Source organism: Panthera tigris, chromosome A1 (assembly GCF_018350195.1).
Source record: "Panthera tigris isolate Pti1 chromosome A1, P.tigris_Pti1_mat1.1, whole genome shotgun sequence".
Classification (NCBI taxonomy): Eukaryota; Metazoa; Chordata; class Mammalia; order Carnivora; family Felidae; genus Panthera; species Panthera tigris.
Window position 1 is genome coordinate 117,182,327 of NC_056660.1, and position 18,618 is coordinate 117,200,944.

Below are 18,618 nucleotides of genomic sequence, written 5' to 3' on the forward strand. Positions count from 1 at the left end.
GATTTTCCTCCCAAGATAGGAAAGGCGCTTGTATATTTCATAGGCTCAAAGAAAATAACCAGTAGAGACACATATGCTTTGTCATGAGGGTCAGGTTAATTATAGTGACAAGGTTCTAGAAGAGGCAGGAAGAGAATGGGACTCAGAGCAGAGTTTGGCCTTAGAACAAAGGGAAGAGACAGACCTCTCCAAATGAGTCTATGTTCTTGTCATTTCCTCTAACTCCTATTCATGCCTTACATTTATTTGTCTAGTGTGCAACTAAACATCCACAGCTGTACTCACAGCAGCTCTCAAGTTAGAACCTTCTTCATCACCTTTTATTGACCATGTGCCAGGCAATTTATATACCGTTATCTCACGAGAAGCCTACAATTGTCATTCCCATCTTAGAGATGAGGAGTGAGGGAAAAGATTTTATAATTTTTTTAAGCCTTTTAGTACTGTTTGACTTTTTCCTAGAATAGGGGCTCTTTTAACTGACCATTACTTAACTGAGGGGTAAAATCCACTGAATCTGGCCTGCTCCCTCTCCTTGGCAGGCAAGCTCTTCCTTAACACACTTTACACTTAAGCACAAATTGTTTGATCACCTGGCCAACCTTATGTCCAAATTCTACCAGGTAGAAGATTTCCTTTGACATGTTCATTTTAAAATAAAAACAAAAAACTTGTACAAAGGACCTGGCATTTCTAATAAAAATTTCCACTAATAGGGGTACCTGGCTGGCTCAGTCAGTAGAGCATGTGACACTTGATCTTGAGGTTATGAGTTCAAGCCCCACATTGAGTGTAGAGATTACTTAAAAATAAATCTTAAGGGCGCCTGGGTGGCTCAGTCGGTTGGACAGCCAACTCTAGATTTCAGCTCAGGTCATGATCCCACGGTTGTGAGATCAAGGCCCGCATTGGGGTCTGCACTCACAGCATGGAGCCCACTTCAGATCCTCTGTCTCCCTCTCTCTGTCTCTCCCCACTCATGCTCGCGTGCATACTTTCTCTCTCTAAAAAGTAAATAAATGTTAAGAAAATTTTTTTTAAATCTTAAAAAACATTCCCACTAATAAAAAGCAACAAGAACTAATGTTAGTGCTGAGGTGATGACTCAGTCTTCTTGGTGACAGGTGAGGTCACTGGATGGGTCTGGATGCAAATGAGAATTTAACTCCTCTAATCCATTCCCCACACAGTAGCTGGTAGCCTCTTTAGGAGCTCTGTGGTCTGATCATGCCCTTGCTTCCTTCCTTGGTGTCCCATGCCCTCAGGACAGAGTCCAGACATCTTCAGGGAGGGGGGCTTACTAGACGTTATGATCAGGCTATTTATCTCTCCAGATTAAAGGGCTATCCCTATCCCATACCACCCCCTCGCCTACTTCCCCACCACTGTCCCACTCCCCACCCAGCTACAGCCACACTGATCTTAAGTTGTGCTCTCTTTGCCTCTCTGAGACTTTGCACCAGCAATTTTCCCTGCCTGAACTGTTGCCCTTTCCCTTTTTCATCTCGCTAGATCCCAGACCTCATCATTCAGGCTCATCAGTTAAGATGTCATTGCTTCCAGGAAGTCTTCCCAGCTTCCGTACCTAGGTGTTCTCATAGCACCTGTACTCTCCCCACTAAAGCTCTTGCTGGTCTCCAAAAAACCACACTTCCTAACATTTGTCTTCCCCTCTGCACTGATTGTGGGCTGACTCTATGAACTGCTTTAGCCAACAGGGTATAGGTGCAGGTTCCAGGTCTAAAACTCAAGAAGCCTGGCAGCTTACACTTTGTACATTCAGAAGCTCTGAGCCACCATTTAAGTTCAGCTACTCAGTTGGGACGGCCCTGAGACTACATGGAGAAGGAAAGAGGCTCAGCTGTTCCAGTGTCCTGGTTGAGCCTTCATAGGACTCCAGCTGCAGCTCAGGTGCCGTGTGACTGCCACCTCACGAGAGACCTGAAGTGAGACCAGCAGAATTGCCCAGCTGAGCCCAGTCAACTCACAGAACTGTGAGAGATAATTGTTTTAAGCCACTAAATTTCAGAGAATTTGTATGCTGTACCAAGACACCATTCGGTATTTTATTTGTCTACTGAGTGTGTCTGCCCTGCTAGACTATTTTCTCTGTGAAGGCAGGGACCACATCCATTTTTTAAAAATTGTTATATACCGGGACATTCTCTAGCACAGAATAAGCACGAAAATATTTGATTAATGTAAACTGAGACTCAACAACAAAAAATGTCTGGAACACTGGCTGTGATGAGTATACAGTGTCATGAACAAAAGGTAATGAAGTGGCTATCTGGCAGTAGGTTCCTGATGTTAAGTTAGACAGCTTATCTCTGTAGAAGGACTGGGTCAAATTGACTGGGCCACAAGCCAACAACGGGGAGCAACCCTGGGAGCTGAAGAAGAGAATGGCCAATGGTTTTAGCAAAGCCAAAGGCACGGGAACAAAGTTGTCATTCTGATGGGGCTCCTCTGGGCAACACTGAACAGGTGATCTGCTGCGCCAGTGAGACTTCAGCTGCCCTTGCCATCTACACAGTGGTTAGTTGTTTAGATTTCTAGGGACAACAGATGTCATAATGTCATTTTACACGTGGAAACAGACACCTCATCTTCACAATTTTTCAACCAGCTTCAAACATGAAGGGCCCTTCAATGTTTGTATATGGAATGAATACGTTCCTACCCAAATCAGTAAGTCCCTGATTGGGGTCTGGTGCTCTTGTCTGTAACTATCATCAGCACAAGGTGTCCAGTCAACAGACATGGTTTGACAGTTTGTGTCAAGCTCTATGCGGGACACAAAATGGGAAAATGCCATCCCTGCCCCGGGGGAAAGAACTGGGGAGACTAGACTTACACAAATGAGACAATTAAATAACAGGACAACATATAATTACTGCTAATTTGTGTGGCAAGAAATTAAGTGCTAAGGAATTGGGAAAAGCGGAGAGCAGTGAGGGCTCCAACAGTTGGGGAGTATTCACTGAAGAGCTGGATGTGGCCGAGCCTCAGGGCATGAAAACAACTGCAGACAAGCTGGCAGGAAGAAAGGTGCAGAAGTCCAGGGAGAAAGAACAGACCCAAATCAGCTATTTTGGGGCAGCAACACAAGGAATGTGAAAGGTGCCTGCCCCAAATCCCAAAGCAAGGGTATCTCTGAACACAGTTTCCCAGTATTTGTACTCCTAGGCCTTTATTTATTGTTTTTTTCTGCTTGCAATGGCTTTCTCCCTTCTCCACCTAGGAAACTCTCATATGTAAAGATGCAGCTCAAATGCAATGACTTTTTTGAATCTTTCCTCAGTATCCCATAACCCAGTATTCACGATTCTATTGCAACAGATCTATTGTTTTTCCCTACTCACCTCCTCTGCCACTGCAATTAATAGCAACTTATATTTATTAGGCTCTTCCTATGTGCTAGGGGCTCTGCTAACCATTTAAATGCATTATTTAATCCTCACAACAATTTCATGAGGTATTTTTTCCTCCTATTTTATAGATGAAGAACCTGAGGCTTAAGGTTGTTAACTGCTATAGAACACATAGCTAGGAAGTAAGAAAGCTATTATTCAAAGCAATTGTGGAACTCCAGAGGCCATTCTTAAAACACTGGACCAAGTGTTCCTTGAGGCCACAAATACTCTTTACTCATCTGTCTTCTCAGATTCTACGATGGGGACTGCCACATGGCTCAAAAACTGGTGAACAAATACAACTGTCCTATCACAAAACCAGGTCTAAAAGGTGACCCCAGTAAGCTGTTAGCCCAGGTGTAGACTTCTTCCCAACCAGAAGCCATGTACCTGGGGGAAAGAAGGAGGAAGGATGTCTAAGAACCTTAGATTTGAACTTGAAGTCCTTTATTTCATATATTCACATTTGGTGAAAGAACCATTCTCTTCCACACAAAAGAACGCATAGATAACACTGGCTGGGTCTGAGCATGAGGGCTCTGATTAACAGGTGTTGGGGGGTGGGTGGGGGGTCGGTCTCAGGTATTTCGAAAGCAACTCAAGTTGTTCCCGTAGAGCCAGGAAGGACTACTCGAGATCCCTCCATCTATCTGATCCTATCATGGCGCAAGCTGAGGCCCAGAAAGGGGAAAAGGTCGTCCGGTGGCTGCACGGTACACACAAGATGAGCCAGAGCTAGAACCCCGGAATCACAACGCTGCCTGCACAGTTTTTTAACGTCTACCCCGTCGGTCCCAGCCCGAATCTCCTAGTCGAGGGCCTTGGACTGGAAAAGCGCGGACTACGGGCCTCTCTCGTTAGACCCTAGCGTTCCTCTCCGCCCACTGGCCCTGCTTACTACCGCCTCGTCCAGGCGCGGGGCTGGGGTACACTATTCCCCTTTTCGCGTCTCCACGGTGTCTGCAAGGTCGTCCCGCGCTACCGAGGCCGCCCTTAGCCCCGCCTCTCCACAGTCCAGTTTCCGACTCGGTTCAGCTTCGCCACCTGCGACCCCACCCCCACCCCCCCACCGCTGAGGGTTCTCCCCACTCCCTTGCGGGCGGCAAGCGACGCCTCTTCCAGGGTAGGCCGGGCCCACGTCCATGCCCTTGCCGCAGTTCACCTCCCCGCCAGCCCCCACTTCCTTTCGCGCAGCGCCGGTCTTCCGGCTAGGCTCCTTTCTAATTGGCTGGCTGGAAGCTTCCTCGGGACTCGGCCGTTCGGAGGGCGCGACAGCGGCCTCTCTAGCCGCCGCCTGTAGGTCTGGCCTCGCTCTTTGGACTGCGAGCTCTCTATGCTGTTGGCGACGACATGTGGCGCCTCCCGGGACTCCTGGGCAGAGGTAGGGGGCGTCGGAGCCGCGTGTCGAGAAGCAGCTGAAACTCCGAGCTGGAGAAGGGCTGGCCGGAGGACTGAGCCGAAGCCCGAGCGGGCCGGGTTAAAGCTGAGGAAAGGCGGGGCCCACAGGGGCGGGGCTACGCCCGCTGGTCGGGGGCTGCTAGAATTTGAGGTGTGAGTGGGGCTCGTGGGGAAGAGGGTGGAGCTTAGGACCACCGAGATGGGTGGGGCTATCTAAAGGGGGAGGGGTCAAGTGGCTGGTGTTCCGAATTCGTGAAAGGTGGGTAGTGGCCAATGGAGTGCGGAACCAATGAAAAGAGGCAGGATTTAGAGTCAGGGCGCTCCAAACATTGAGCGAGAGTTTGCGTAGGAATGTCTGGTAATTTCATAATGGTGGTTGTCAGCCCTGGGAGGACATCAGAGTCACCCGGGGAGCATTTTCAGAATATGCCCTGGATGATCCTGGTTTATTGGCCTGGGTGGCACCTCAGAAACTGTACTAGGCAAAAGATTCCCACTTATGTCCTTGTTTAAGAACTGACGCAGTGGCAGATGCCAGTGATTCCTGGGTTCCAGGAGTGGGGCTCTGTCAAGGAACAGAGGGAAGATTGGTGGGGCCGTTCATGTTGAGATGGTTGATCTTTGTTATTATACATAGTTCTTCCCCGTCTGCTGGGACCCGGCTTCCGGGGGCTGACTCCAAAGTCTACCAACCCAAATGAGCCTCAGGCTGCCTCCTCCACTCTGCTGGTCCCTGTCCCCAGCTTTGACAGGTGAGATATTACCATTCCGTCACCCATCCCTTCCCCTTACCCCCCACTCCTTCCACTTGGGATATATAACTTGATAGCTTTTCTTGCCTCATCTAGGTCAGGCCCCCATGGCCCAGGCCCAGGCACGAACAGGGGCCCAAGGTCTCATGGATGGAAGGATGCCTTCCAGTGGATGTCTGCCCGTGTCTCCCCAAACACCTTGTGGGATGCCATATCATGGGTAAGGCTTCCCAGCTCCGTCCTTGACCTTCTGTGTGGATGAGAATGATCCTGCATGGTAATAAAGCCTAGAAACAAGAGCTAGGACATCATTGTCCCCACACTCAAAATGTGAGTAACCCATGTCATTGGGGCATATTTGGGGGAGATATTGCGGCTCCTCTTCCCCTCAGTCCTATTTCTCCTTTCATTCAGTAAACATTTATTTAACACCTTCTCTGAGCCAGGCATTTTTGTTAGGCACTTGTGACACAGCCGAGAACAAGGGTAGATGTTATCAATGAATAATACTAAATAGCTAACATGTTATATATTAATGTAGAATATTATGTATGCGTTATCTTGTTTAATCCTTGTAAAAATCTTGCGAGGGAAATATAATCTCTGTTTTATAGATAAGGGAACTCAGGCTCTGGACCTTTAGGTAACATGCTTAAGGCCATACAGCTCTTAAGTAGAGAAACCAGGTTTTATTCTGGAGCTCATGCTCTTAGCTACCATGCTCTACAGCTTGGTTGCTATACTTAGTGTGGCTTTGTAAAAGCACCTACTACAGATCCCAGTACAGAACAATAAATATTTGTTGACTCTGATGTATAAAGTTAGGTGCTGAGTAGTGAACATTAGGTCCAAGAAGGCAGAATCTTTGTCATCCAGGTTCTGCACACATCAGTCTCATTTCTGTCACATCTCCTCCCTGTCACTTTCATGCTGTGTGCTTTAGGCAAGACTTGACTTCCCCGGAGCATCAGTTGTCTTATCTGTAAATTGGTGTCATCAGCGGAATGGAGCCTGGGATGTCTCCATGGTAGGGCCACTTCTCTCTGGTGCTGTGGACTAGGGGTATAACATACTTTGGAGAGGGGAGCATTTTCTCATTTTGTCAAAGATCTGAGCCCTAGAGCTATTCTACAGTGAGTCCTTCTAGAATCTGGGCTTGGATTCTGGGGGTCCTGATGCTGTCCCTCAGCTGTGTCACTGTTGCCCTTGTGAAAGGGTACGAGCTGTCGCAGTATTCTGGATACACGTCTCTGTTATTTACATGCTGGCACCTTCTCTTCCTTCTGGCCTCAGCTCACACATCACGCCTACAGAGAGGCTATCCTTAATGCCCTATTTTGTCAGACCTCCCTCTTATGCTCTGTGTAAACTCCTCTGATTTCTTTCTTTCTTTTTTTTTTTTTTTACATTTAGCATAATTTGTTGTTATTATATTTATTTCTCTGTGTACGTGAATTTTGTCTTTCTCCCTCAGTGAAGATATAAAGTCCATAAGGACAGAGACGTGACTATCATCTTTCCCAGTGTACCCAGCGCCTGTTGTAATAAACAGGTATTTGGGTGTGGACAGGAAGGGGCAGGGAAAACCAAGCAGTCTCTGAGCTAGGAGCTAGCTTAGGTTTTCCACACACCTGTCAGAGAAGAGATACCTTCAACAAGCCTGTATGTGTGAATGTGTCTGTGGTGGGGTGGCTTGGTCAGAGAGAAAGGAAGAGTTGTGCCTCAGGCCAGAGAAAGACAATGAACTTGATGGTGAGCCCTGACCTGTCACTGCATTTGTGGCCAAGCCCCAGCTTACCACATTATCTTTTTGCCTGCTTAAACTTTATTTATTCATTCACTCCTTATGCATGTAATAAATACATGTGTGTATTTATTAGTGCTACATCTTAGCGTTCTCCTAGGCTCCAGGGATACGTGGGTGAACAAAACAGACATGATTCCTGTCCTCATGGTGCTTAGAGACTAACAGGAGAGACAGACCTTAGCCAAATAATTGTCGAGGTGATTACTTAAGTACCAGTGTGATCAGGGCTCTACCAGGCAAGTTTGGGCACCAGGAGGGTATTAGTTGGCCTCAGCCAGGAGTCAGGAAAGGCTTCCCAAGGAAGTGGCGTTTGAGCTGAAGGGTGAGACTGAAGGAGGTAACTGGTGCAAAGCTGGGTCCCCAGTGTGCTGTCTTTCCCAGGGCACTCTGGCCGTGCTGGCCCTGCAACTGGCAAGGCAGATCCACTTCCAGTCGTCCCTGCCAGCAGGACCTCGACAAGCAGAGCACTGCTCTTGGCGCAGACCCCTGGACTGTTTCCTCTCATCTCCCTTGTGGCATCCGCGCTCCTGTGAGTTTTCAGTCCCAGGGACAGGAGGGCTAGGCTGGGAGTTTTTCTAGGCCAGGAAGCATCTCTGGACACACCTCAGGAAAAGAGCCATCAGCAGCTCCTTGCCTTTCCTATCTGAAGTCAGAGGAAGGGGAATGTGAGGAAGTTCTACCCACCCAGGGTGTGGACCACCCCTGCCCCTCAGTGTCTTCCCATGTCCTCCCCTCCCCTTCCATGAAGGGAGCCCCACAGGGATCGAGGCTGCTTTAGATCTTGGGTGTGGCTTCCTGCTTACCCTTCACCCATGACCCTTCAGGTCATTCTCTGGTCAGTCATTCATTACTAAGTGAATCTTCATTGAATAACTACTATGTACCATGGTACACAGGCGATACAGCCCAGGGGTTAAGGCCCTGGAGTTAGTGTCAGGGTTCAGGCCCCATAGCTGGTGCATACTAGTCTTGTGTCCCTGAACAAGTCACTTTTAACTCCCCCGTGCCTCAATCTTTTCATCCATAAGATGGGATAATAGTAAAACCCACTTCATAGGCCTCTTGGGAGGATTAAATGAGTTAATACCTGTCAACGAGTTAGAACAGTGCCTGGCACACAGTAAGTACCCAGCAAGTATTAGTTTAAGGTCTTGTTCTTATGCTTATAATCATTATCAATATTACTATCAAATAGAGTGCCAGGTGTCGGGGCTACAACTGTGAGTGAGGTAGATGCCTCCCTGCCACTGGAAGAATTCAGGCAAATGAAGCATTTATACCTAGGACAGGAGATCAGCATAAATGTAGGCCCCTCTTGACCCCAGCAAAGGAAGTGGAGGAGGAGGTAGAGGTATGTGAAGGAGGAAATTCCACATTCTTCCCCCAAACCTCAGGGAACACTCAGTCGAGCCTGAGCAGACTGAGCTGATCCCCTTCTGATGTGACTACTCTTACTGGGTCTTTCCAGCACTCCGGAGGCACATTCTCCCCAGCCCTGATGGCCCAGCTCCCAGGCACACTGGCCTTAGGGAACCCAGGCTGGGCCAGGAAGAACCCTCCACTCGGCCTGAGAACCTCTCTTCGTACAGCTCCTTGAGGGCATCTGGTCTTCAGGGTCTCTCTGAAGAAGGTATGTTTTCACCACCTAGAGTCAGCCAGAGGTAGATGGGGTGGGGACTGGGCAGATGGACATTTGTTGCTGCTTATGCCAGATGAGGAAATTGTCATTCCTGTGAGGGCCCGTGCTTTCTGGGGCCCTTTGAATGATTTTGATTCCTGGTGGTGGTGCTGGCCAGAGGGGCCGGGGAGACTGGGGCAGTGGGAGAAAAGGAGAAACCACACCTTCTCCTTTACCCTGGCTGGGTGTCACCCATTTCCCTTGCAGACCCTAGTGATCTCGGCTTCCTGCATGCCAGCAGTAGCTTCAGATCCGGGGCAAAGCCAGCCCAGCCTGTGCCCACCGGACAAAAGCAGGTATGGTTCAGATGTGGCCTCCAGACCCTCATCACATTCCCCTGGGCAGGTTGCAGTTTGAGTGAACCCTCCCATGATGAGTCTTTATATTTCTTCCCCAGGAACAAGATAAATCAAAAACTCTTTCCCTCGAGGAGGCTGTGACTTCCATTCAGCAGCTCTTCCAGCTCAGTGTTTCCATTGCTTTCAACTTCCTGGGTAACTGGGTGGACCTTGCATCAAGGCAGGCGGATGGGAGAACGGAAAGGGTATGGGGTTGGTCAAACAGAGTTAGGGCAGGGAGTGGTTTAAATTGAGAGAATTTATCTTCTCCCGGGTAGGTAGACTAGACCTGGCATGGTGGCACAGTGGTGTCAGGGACCCATCCTCATGATTCTGCCATTCTTAAAACTGACTTCCGTCTCAAGGTCCTGTTTGGCTATTGCAGCTTTCTTTCTGGAAGGGGATAGGTGGGAAAGCTAAAGGACTACTCCTTCCCCACCTAGAAAGTTGCACAAATCAATGTCCAGGATGTAGACCTCTGACCACACCTGGTCACAGAGGAGCCTGGGAAATGTAGTCTCTAGCTGAATGTCCATGTGCTTACCTGAACATTCTGTTACTGTGTAAGAAGCAGAAAATAAATCTGGGAGGATACCTTACGTTTTCTGACACGTTTAGGTGAGAAGAGACTCCTATGGTCTGGAGCAGGCTCTCAAATGCACAGACAGGAACTCTTACCACATCTGGAGACTCTAGATGCCCCTCCACCATTTGTTCTGTTCTCTGCAGTGACTTGGCTTAAGTTTCAGGCCTTTTAATGCAGCGACCCAGACTGCCAACAGCATCTGTTGGAGTGTAATGGGCAGATGCATGAGAAGGTGGGATTCTTTCAGCACAAAGCTGTTAAGCATTCACCTTTTCTAGGCCCTATTTTAGGTGTCAGGGATACAGTGATTCATGAGACAGAGTTCTTACTGTCATGGAGCTGATGTGTGAATTGAGGGGGAGAAGAATAAAACATTGCCAAATAAATAAAAAAGAATTTCAGATGATGGTAAATGTTAGAATTGTAAACAGGGGAATGTGTCAGTGACTCGGGGAAGGAGCAGCTTTTGATTTGGAAGTCCTCACTGATGGGAAGAACTCTGTGCAAAGACCTGACTGACAAAAACAAGCCAGTCTTGTTTCTGTATAGAGAAATAGCTTTCCAAACAGGGGGAACAGCTAGTACAAAGGTCCTGAGGCAGTATTGAGTTTTGCTTGTGAAAGGAATAAAAGAAAGGTGAGTGTGGCTGCAACTTAGAAATCACCAGGAGAGTAGAAACAGATGAAGTGAGAGAAGGAGGAAGGGGCTAGGTCAGGCAACGCCTTCTGAGCCACTGTGGAGTGTGGATTTCCTAAGGGAGATCAGAAGCCATTGGAGGGTTTTACAGTGGAAGAGGAGGAGGGCAGTCACATGATCTAATGTACTTTTTCAGATTTCTCTGGCTGTTGTGTGGACAAATGTGGAGTGCAGGCATGCCAGAGGAAACAGGAGACTGGGTTGGAGCTGTTACTGATGGCATAGCAAAGCGTCATGGTGGCTTGGTCTAGGTTAGAGGCAGAGGGGACAGAGAAGAGAGATGGATCGAGGAGCCAGTGTGGACAGTGGGGACAGGGGTGGGATCCTTTGCCCTCTTGAGTCTTCTCAAGGACAGATGGCTCTGTGCATCCTGGACAGCAAATTTTCAGGCAGCAGGGAGGTAACTTTAATTCACTGCTGGCTGAATGGAACCTGGCTTCTACCTCATTAGCTTTTTGTGATTTTGATGGGCCGACAGTCTCTTCTGAGGATTTTCTTGCCCATTCCTTCATTCATATATTCATTTATTCAGCAATGCTAAGCAGTGTGGCAGAACACAAAGGGAGCACAAGCCATCATCATATTTTGCATTTGTATAGAGCTTTCACCCTATGCGAAGTTATTTCTTCTACATTCTTTTTCTGCTTCTGCCTCCAGGATTTTGCAGTCTAATTGAGGAGACAGGGCTTGTACTCTGGAAACAGTTTAGTTCATGGAAAAAGGCTTGTATCCTGAGTAAAAACCAAAAGAGTGTTTGAAGCCTGAATGTGGTCTGAAGCTTCCAGAGCAGAGGCAGAATGAGAAAGTCTGATGGTGGAGGCAGAAAGATAGCCCAGGGAGGAGAGACAACTTGAGCAAAGGTTTAAGTTGGGACTTGGCTGTGCCCAGCCCCGTCTGTGTTTCCTGTTTGCTCATTTGTTTGGATGATAAAACGGAACGTGGGTTTTGCTGTTGGACACACCTGAGTTCAGGTCACAGCTGTCTTACTTTCTCTCTCACGGTTTCCTCCTAAAGCAGGATTAACAGTATCAGCTGTTATCAATTCGATCTAGTTCATTACAAGCAGCCTAAGCCCACTCTGGCTAACTTAAGCACAAAAGGAATCTACTGGGATCTGTTGATCTGCCAAATCTCAGGACAGGAATAGAGAAGGTCCGGGGATCCAGGGGGCAGTAACTGAGGGACAGTGTCTTCAGAGTTTTGCTGTCAGAATAAACCTGCAAAAGCTATTTTCTCTCCTGCCTCAACCAGATCAGGATTCAGATTCCTGAGTGAGGGACCTACTGGTTGGGAAGAGCATAGCACAATGATTGATAGCACTGGGCAGAGGGGAGGAGGGCTGCTCTCCAAGGAAAACTGGGGTGCTGGTACCAAGAGGAGGATGTTGTATAGGAGGGCAGAACCCACTGATGTCTCTGGCAAACCAGTGAAATATTCGGAGGCTGGAAACATATGCTGAGTGTCTAGCACAAAAAAGAAAGGAAGCAGCTTATGAGGATCTGGCCAAGGATGTGGGGAGGTTCACAGAGGAAGTTGTGTTTACACTCTGTGCTTTCTTACAGGGACAGAGAACATGAGGAATGGGGACTACACGGCAGCCTTTTCTTACTTCCAGAAAGCAGCAGACCGTGGCTACAGCAAAGCACAGTACAATGTGGGCTTGTGTCATGAGCATGGCAGAGGCACCCCCAGGGACCTTGGCAAGGTACTGCACCTCCTCTTTGTCCCCAGGCCTGTCTCCTGAGCTGCCCTGCCCAAAGTTGACCTCCAGAAATGAGCGGCAGGAGGGCTTGGGGAGAGTTCACCTTCTCTCTCCCAGCCATGAGGGAAAAAGAAGACAGAAGCTCCTAACTTGCAGGAATTTAGATTCAGAAGGAGGCCAGGGACCTTGTCTTTTTTCTTTGCAGCTGTATCCTCAGGACCTAGAACCTTACCTTGATGAATGGATTAATTCATTGTAAAAATGTAGGATAAGTACGCAAAGATGTTATATATATATATATATATAAGAATGTACTTTTCTTAGAATTGTATATGATGGCAAAAAAAAAAAAGGGGAAAGCAACTTGAAAGTTATTCAATAGTAAGTTGGTTAATAATATCTATGTAGGCCTTAAAAAATGATGCACCAAGGGCAGCTGGGTGGCTCATTTGGTTGAACATATGACTCTTGATTTTGGCTCAGGTCATGATCTCATGGTTCCTGAGTTTGAGCTCCACACCAGGCTCTGTGCTAGGATTCTCTCTCTCCTTCTCTAGCTGCTCCTGCCCTAGTCTCTCAAAATAAGTAAATAAACATTTTTTAAAAATGATGCACTAGATCTATATTTACTGGCAGGGAAAGACATTCATGGTGTATTGTTAAGTGAAAAAACAGGTTACAAAAGTGTGAATGTTCTCTCTCTCTCACTATTTCTCCCTATACACACACACACACACATACACACATTTATGTGTGTATGTGTATGTGCGTGTATATGTGTACATGTATAAATACACATATATGTGGGAAGAAATTTGCAAAGCTGTAAAGTAAAAGTGAACAGAGAATGATCTTTAGGAGGCAGGATTTGGGGGGGATTTTATGTTTCTATTTTTGGTTTATCTATTTTGAAATTTTGGCTTATCTATTTTCTGATGAATCTGTAATGATGATGTATTGTTTAATTAAAATAGTTTTTACAAATTCGCTCAAAGAGAAGGCTAGCTTGCAGAGGTATCAGTTGACTAGGTGTCTCTCCCTTTGTCCCAGGCAGTTCTTTTTTACCAGCTGGCTGCCAGCCAGGGTCACCGCCTGGCTCAGTACCGTTACGCCAGGTGCCTGTTGCAAGGCCCAGCCTCCACTTGGGATCCTGAGTGCCAGAGGGCAGTGTCCATGCTTAAGCAGGCTGCACACTCGGGCTTGAGAGAGGTGAGTGCCCAGGGTGGGTGTGGGGAGTCTCTCCTGGGCTCCTGGAGTATGCAGGGCCTGAAAGTGATGGAAATGCCTTTTTCCTTCCTCCTGAACCACAGGCTCAAGCTTTCCTCGGGGTGCTTTTCACCAAGGAGCCATACCTGGATGAGCAGAGAGCTGTGAAATACCTTTGGCTTGCGGCCAACAATGGGGTATGGGATTGCCAGTGTCCAGACATGTTGGGGATCGAGTCTGCTGAAAGAGGGAATCTTGGAACTGGTACCAGGCTCTGCTGCGCATAGGAGAGGGTTGACAGGAACGCTGGGCCAGCTTCAGGTCTTAACTGTTGCTGACTTACTATGTGACCCTTGAGCAGGTCTGATGGGGCCCTGGAGTTGGCTGACAGCAATCTGTGAGAGCTGTTGGTAGTTTAAAATCAGCTGTGGGTGGAGTATTTGCACCACAGAAATGACGGCATGCTCCATAGCAGGGCCTGTTTCACTGCGGAGCCAGTTGCTACGCTTACCAGCATATTCCTGAGCCGGTCACTTCTTGTTCTCCTCATCTGGAAAATTGCGATGGAATGACTGCCTCACCTGTCGACTGCTTCACAGGGGTGTTGTTGTGAGGATCAAAATCTAACTGAGGTAGCAGGTGTGTGAGTGCTTGGTCAGTTGAGCACAGGGAAGGTGCACCCTCATGGACAGTGCAGTTTGGGGAAGTCAGAAGACACTGCACAGTTTCAGGGGTGGCAGGTGTCTGGGGGCCTTGGCATCCAGGCTGCAGGACCGTGAGTTTGTTCCCCAGAGTGTTAGTTTCATGGGGTGTTTATAATAGGAAGGAAAACATGGTCAGATGGGTTTGGGAAATGCTGCGCTAAACAGGTGTCTTCAGTGCAGGTGATCTCAAAGCTTCACCTCAGTGTGAATCACCAAAAAGGCGTCTGTGGTTTGCTGTATTCCTGAAATGTACTGGAGCAGGACTTTTTTGGGCGCTGCATGCTGAAAGATCAGGAGTAGTGGATTAAAGCAAGCCATGTGCATGTACTGGAATTTTCATGCACTGGGGCTGCTGATTCTCGGTGTATTCTAGCCAACACAGTGGTACCTGATTGGACTCTTGGGCATCAGAATACTTTTTTGTTTTTACTCTGTTACCTGTAGTAGCTTTCAGAAGGGGACCAGTGTCACCAACTAGAACTGCCTCTGTGCTGTCTTCCTTGATGGAGTCCCAGCTCTATCTCGGGCTGAGTGTGCTTCACCGTCTCATGTGCTAGACATGCCTGAGGGCACCTTGGTCCACTTCGGTCAGGACGCTGGGAGAAATGCACAGAGGGTGTTGGGCACAGTCCTGACACACACACCCACCCCCCGGGAGTAATTGTGTCTTTGTAGGTTTGTACTGAGCAGTGTTGCAGGGTGGCTGTTTTGGCCTTAGGAATGTGCAGCGCTGTGTTCTGAGCTGGTCTACGGTCATGAGTCCACCATATTTATTACATAGACTTTGCCCTGCAAGTTACAGAAACTCTCTCAAGAAATTGGACTCTGGAAATTAGAAGAGAAATGAGACCATGGTTGGGGATCAACAGAGTTTTTTGTTTGTTTGTTTGTTTTTAAGTTGGGCGCTTGAATATAATAATTTTCCAGTAAAGAGGGAGAGATTAAAATCTCTTTAGGGAGGGGCGCCTGGGTGGCTTGGTCGGTTAAGCGTCCGACTTCAGCTCAGGTCATGATCTCACAGTCCGTGAGTTCGAGCCCCGCGTCGGGCTCTGTGCTGACAGCTCAGAGCCTGGAGCCTGTTTCAGATTCTGTGTCTCCCTCTCTCTCTGCCCCTCCCCTGTTCATGCTCTGTCTCTCTCTGTCTCAAAAATAAATAAATGTTAAAAATTTTTAAAAATAAAATAAAAAATAAAATCTCTTTAGGGCAACTAAAATAATAAGAAAGTAATAATAACAGTAAGCACTTTAATGTATTAACGCATATAATTTTCATAACAATTCAATCAGGTGGGTGTTATTATTATTTCCCACTTTATAGACGAGGACGCTGAGGCACAGGGGCATAGAATAATATGCCTGAGGTTACGTAGCTGGTAAGTGGTAGAGCCAAGATTGGAACCCAGACAGTCTGGCTATATAGGTTGTTCTCTTAAGTCCTACCTGCTAATGCCTCTCTAAGGATCATAGTTTTCAGTGAGAGGAGAGAGGATCCAGCATTTTGGGCAAAGGGATTATTAGACTTTTAACCTTTAAAAGGAGGGACACTCTCTGTAGTGTATGTTTTGCAGCCCCTGGGCAGAGATTCAGAAAGGCTTTTGGGGCCTTTGAGAAGCCTAGCCTCTACCCTGGCTCCTGGCTCTTCTAGCCTAACTAGGAGCCTGACTCCCAGGTTCCCCACAGTTGGGTGGTAGTTCCTGTGGCCGTCACTTCTGTCTGCCTTCAGCATCAGCCTCAGCGAGAGGCTGCCACACTGCCACTCGAATCTCCCTGGGCAGAGGGATCCCCCGCTCCTCTGTGTTGGGCACACTCTGGGCCTCTGGCTTTTCATACTTGAGATCCCTTGGTACAGGGGGGACTGGGACTGGACCTATATGGATGAAGCCCCAGCTTGCCCGACTACCCCACCTTCCTCTTGCCTTAGCATTTCAGTTTTTCTCTCCTGCATGTGTGCATATCTGTACAGCTGTCTATTTTCCCTTTTAGGACTCACAGAGCAGATACCACTTGGGAATTTGCTATGAGAAGGGCCTTGGTGTGCAGAGGAATCTGGGAGAGGCTATAAGATGTTACCAGCAGTCAGCGGCTCTGGGCAATGAACCTGCCCAGGAAAGGTTGCGGACCCTCTTTTCCATGGAAGTAGTGGTTAAAGGTGCATGTCAGAGCCAACAAGTTCCCTTCCCTGAGCTCAGTGCCCTGTGACAGAGAAGGGGGTGGCAGTAGTCCTTGGTCTCCTTGGCATTTCTTGCCCCAGTAATGGGTAAGAGCACAGCTTTTTGAGTCAGACACACCTGAGCTTTAACAACCCTGCTATGTCACTGAACTCGGACTCCATGTCTTTGAAAATTGCGTGGTTCTTCACTTCTGAAAATGAGGGTACTACTCGTACCTTACTTGTTCAGTTGTAAGGATTAAATGAGATGGTTCTAGAGGGCTTGGCACAACCTGGCATACAGCAGGTGTTGAATAAATGGTAGCCTCCCTGAGGATTTTTCAGGAGAGACCGTATCCTGAGATTGCCTCAGTTCCCTGAATTACCCTTCGAGGGCTCTGAGTGCTCACTCCTGAGTCACTCGGGCTGGCCGGGGTTACCAACGCCAGGGGCAACCAAGCCCTTTAAGAAGTCCTTGCTCCAAAGTAAGAACCCACAGTATGAGTAAGAGTCGCTCTCACCTCTCCTCACAGCCCTGGGGCCCAGCGACTTGGCAGTTAAAGGATTGAAGTCCTTCTCCAGCCCCTCCCTCTGCAGCCTCAACACCCTGCTGGCGGGAGCCTCACGCCTCCCACATGCCTCGAGCACAGGGAACCTTGGCCTCCTCTGTAGAAGTGGGCGTCTCGGAGCCAGTCCCAGGGGAGCTCTTCCCCCACACAACTACCCTTTGGAAAGGAGTCTCGTCAGACTGGGTTTTGGCTAAGGTAAGATAAGACATAGTTACTGGTGCTGGGGTGGGGAGGGTGCACAGGTTGGATGGCAACAAAAATAGGTGTCAGTGTCCCTTTCTGAGGTGGACATTCCAGCGAGAGCTGAGGTTCTCAAGCAATTTCAAGTGCATGGCTAATAAATGACTTTGACCTTTCCTCCAGTTGGTAGCCTCACAGGTGGGCAGTGGAAACATTGATAGTTATTTCTGGTTCTGTGCACGAAAGGGATTCATTCAGTGACCTATAAAAAACTCTCCTGAAGGTTCCAGAGTCTTACCATAGCCTGTGACTGAGTAAACCACTTACATATTCTTTCCCATGTCTCAGTTTCCTTAGGCTTAGACTGCATGACAGATGTTTGCCAACATCTGATGTATGTGCTTCTGGTGGTTCATAAGAGGATTTTAGGTACTCTAATATTTTCTATCTTAGTAGTTGTATATTTAATATATAATGTAAAAATGTGACTAGCACATTATAGTTTCACAGATATTAAAAACGATCCATTTAAAGAAAAACATTGTGAAATTGGATAAAAGGGAGCACAGGTCCCACCCATGGTGGTTCCATGAATGGCTAAAACTTGAGGAGCACTGAGTCAGGCCATTTCCAAGATGGGCTTCCGTATTCACTTTTGTTCATCCCCAGTGGAGTTAGGATCATCTTCATCACTGATTTGGGAGGAATGAGTTTCTTGCCTACATACCTAATATGTCTGCTTGACTTTTTCAGACCTTCTCACTTCAGCCCTAAAGATGGAGCCTGTGGCTTCTCTGTTACAACTTGAGTCCCAAAGCAGAGGCCAGATATCTATACAACTTCCCAAAGAAACTTAAGCATCTGCCCCAGCATAGTAAAGAAGAAGAAAGTGTGTAAAGACCCAGGTCCTGGCCATGTCACCTTGCCTGGCCGTGTCACCTTATGAAGCAGTGACCTGACCCACTACATTGTTGTTCTCAGTTGTTGACCGAAGGCATTGGTGTATGTCCTTTGACCCTACAGAGCTCATGGGGGGCATTTCACTGCAGAAAGGCCCTTGGTGACCACTTAGGCCCAATGGGGCAGACTGTTGCCCATGGTTGTATGGCTTTATGAGTCACCAGGCCAGGAGAAGACCAGGCCCCCTGACTCCTGGCTCAGGGCTCTGTTTTGCCAGTTCACACTAGCTTTATGTGTTACTGTCACATCTCTCCAATGTGAGGGAGTAAGTGGAGGCTTGGAGCAGGAAAGTGTAGATTTTGAGATCCTTGTTTGTGAAGGGTGTGCCAGAAATGGATGGGAGTTTAATAAAATAGATACTGGATTATCTCATCACTCTTGCCTTTGAGTATGTTGGGGAGAGCCGGGGGTGGGGCAGGGGGAGCTGAAAGCAGAGGCTCCAACCTCATCTCTAAACTCTCCATTAACCAATTTGAA

General features: G+C 47.9%; 1 protein-coding gene across 1 annotated transcript; it reads left to right on the forward strand.

Moving 5' to 3' along the window:
- The first annotated feature begins 4,541 nt into the window (after positions 1–4,541).
- Positions 4,542–18,513, forward strand: DELE1 (DAP3 binding cell death enhancer 1). Its single transcript, XM_007077926.2, has 13 exons — positions 4,542–4,797; positions 5,452–5,566; positions 5,663–5,786; positions 7,755–7,902; positions 8,842–9,003; positions 9,259–9,347; positions 9,449–9,545; positions 12,234–12,376; positions 13,424–13,582; positions 13,684–13,776; positions 16,267–16,432; positions 16,966–17,196; positions 17,935–18,513. The coding sequence occupies exons 1-12, from the start codon at positions 4,767–4,769 to the stop codon at positions 17,193–17,195; spliced, it is 1,557 nt and encodes a 518-aa protein (XP_007077988.1). The 5' UTR covers positions 4,542–4,766; the 3' UTR covers position 17,196; positions 17,935–18,513.
- Positions 18,514–18,618: the final 105 nt, after the last annotated feature.

Coding starts and splice junctions, on each gene's coding strand:
- DELE1 (XM_007077926.2), top strand. CDS start 4,767: ATGTGGCGCCTCCCGGGACTCCTGGGCAGAG. Junction 9,546..12,233: donor CATTGCTTTCAACTTCCTGG/GTAACTGGGTGG, acceptor GCTTTCTTACAG/GGACAGAGAACATGAGGAAT. Junction 13,777..16,266: donor GGCTTGCGGCCAACAATGGG/GTATGGGATTGC, acceptor TTTCCCTTTTAG/GACTCACAGAGCAGATACCA.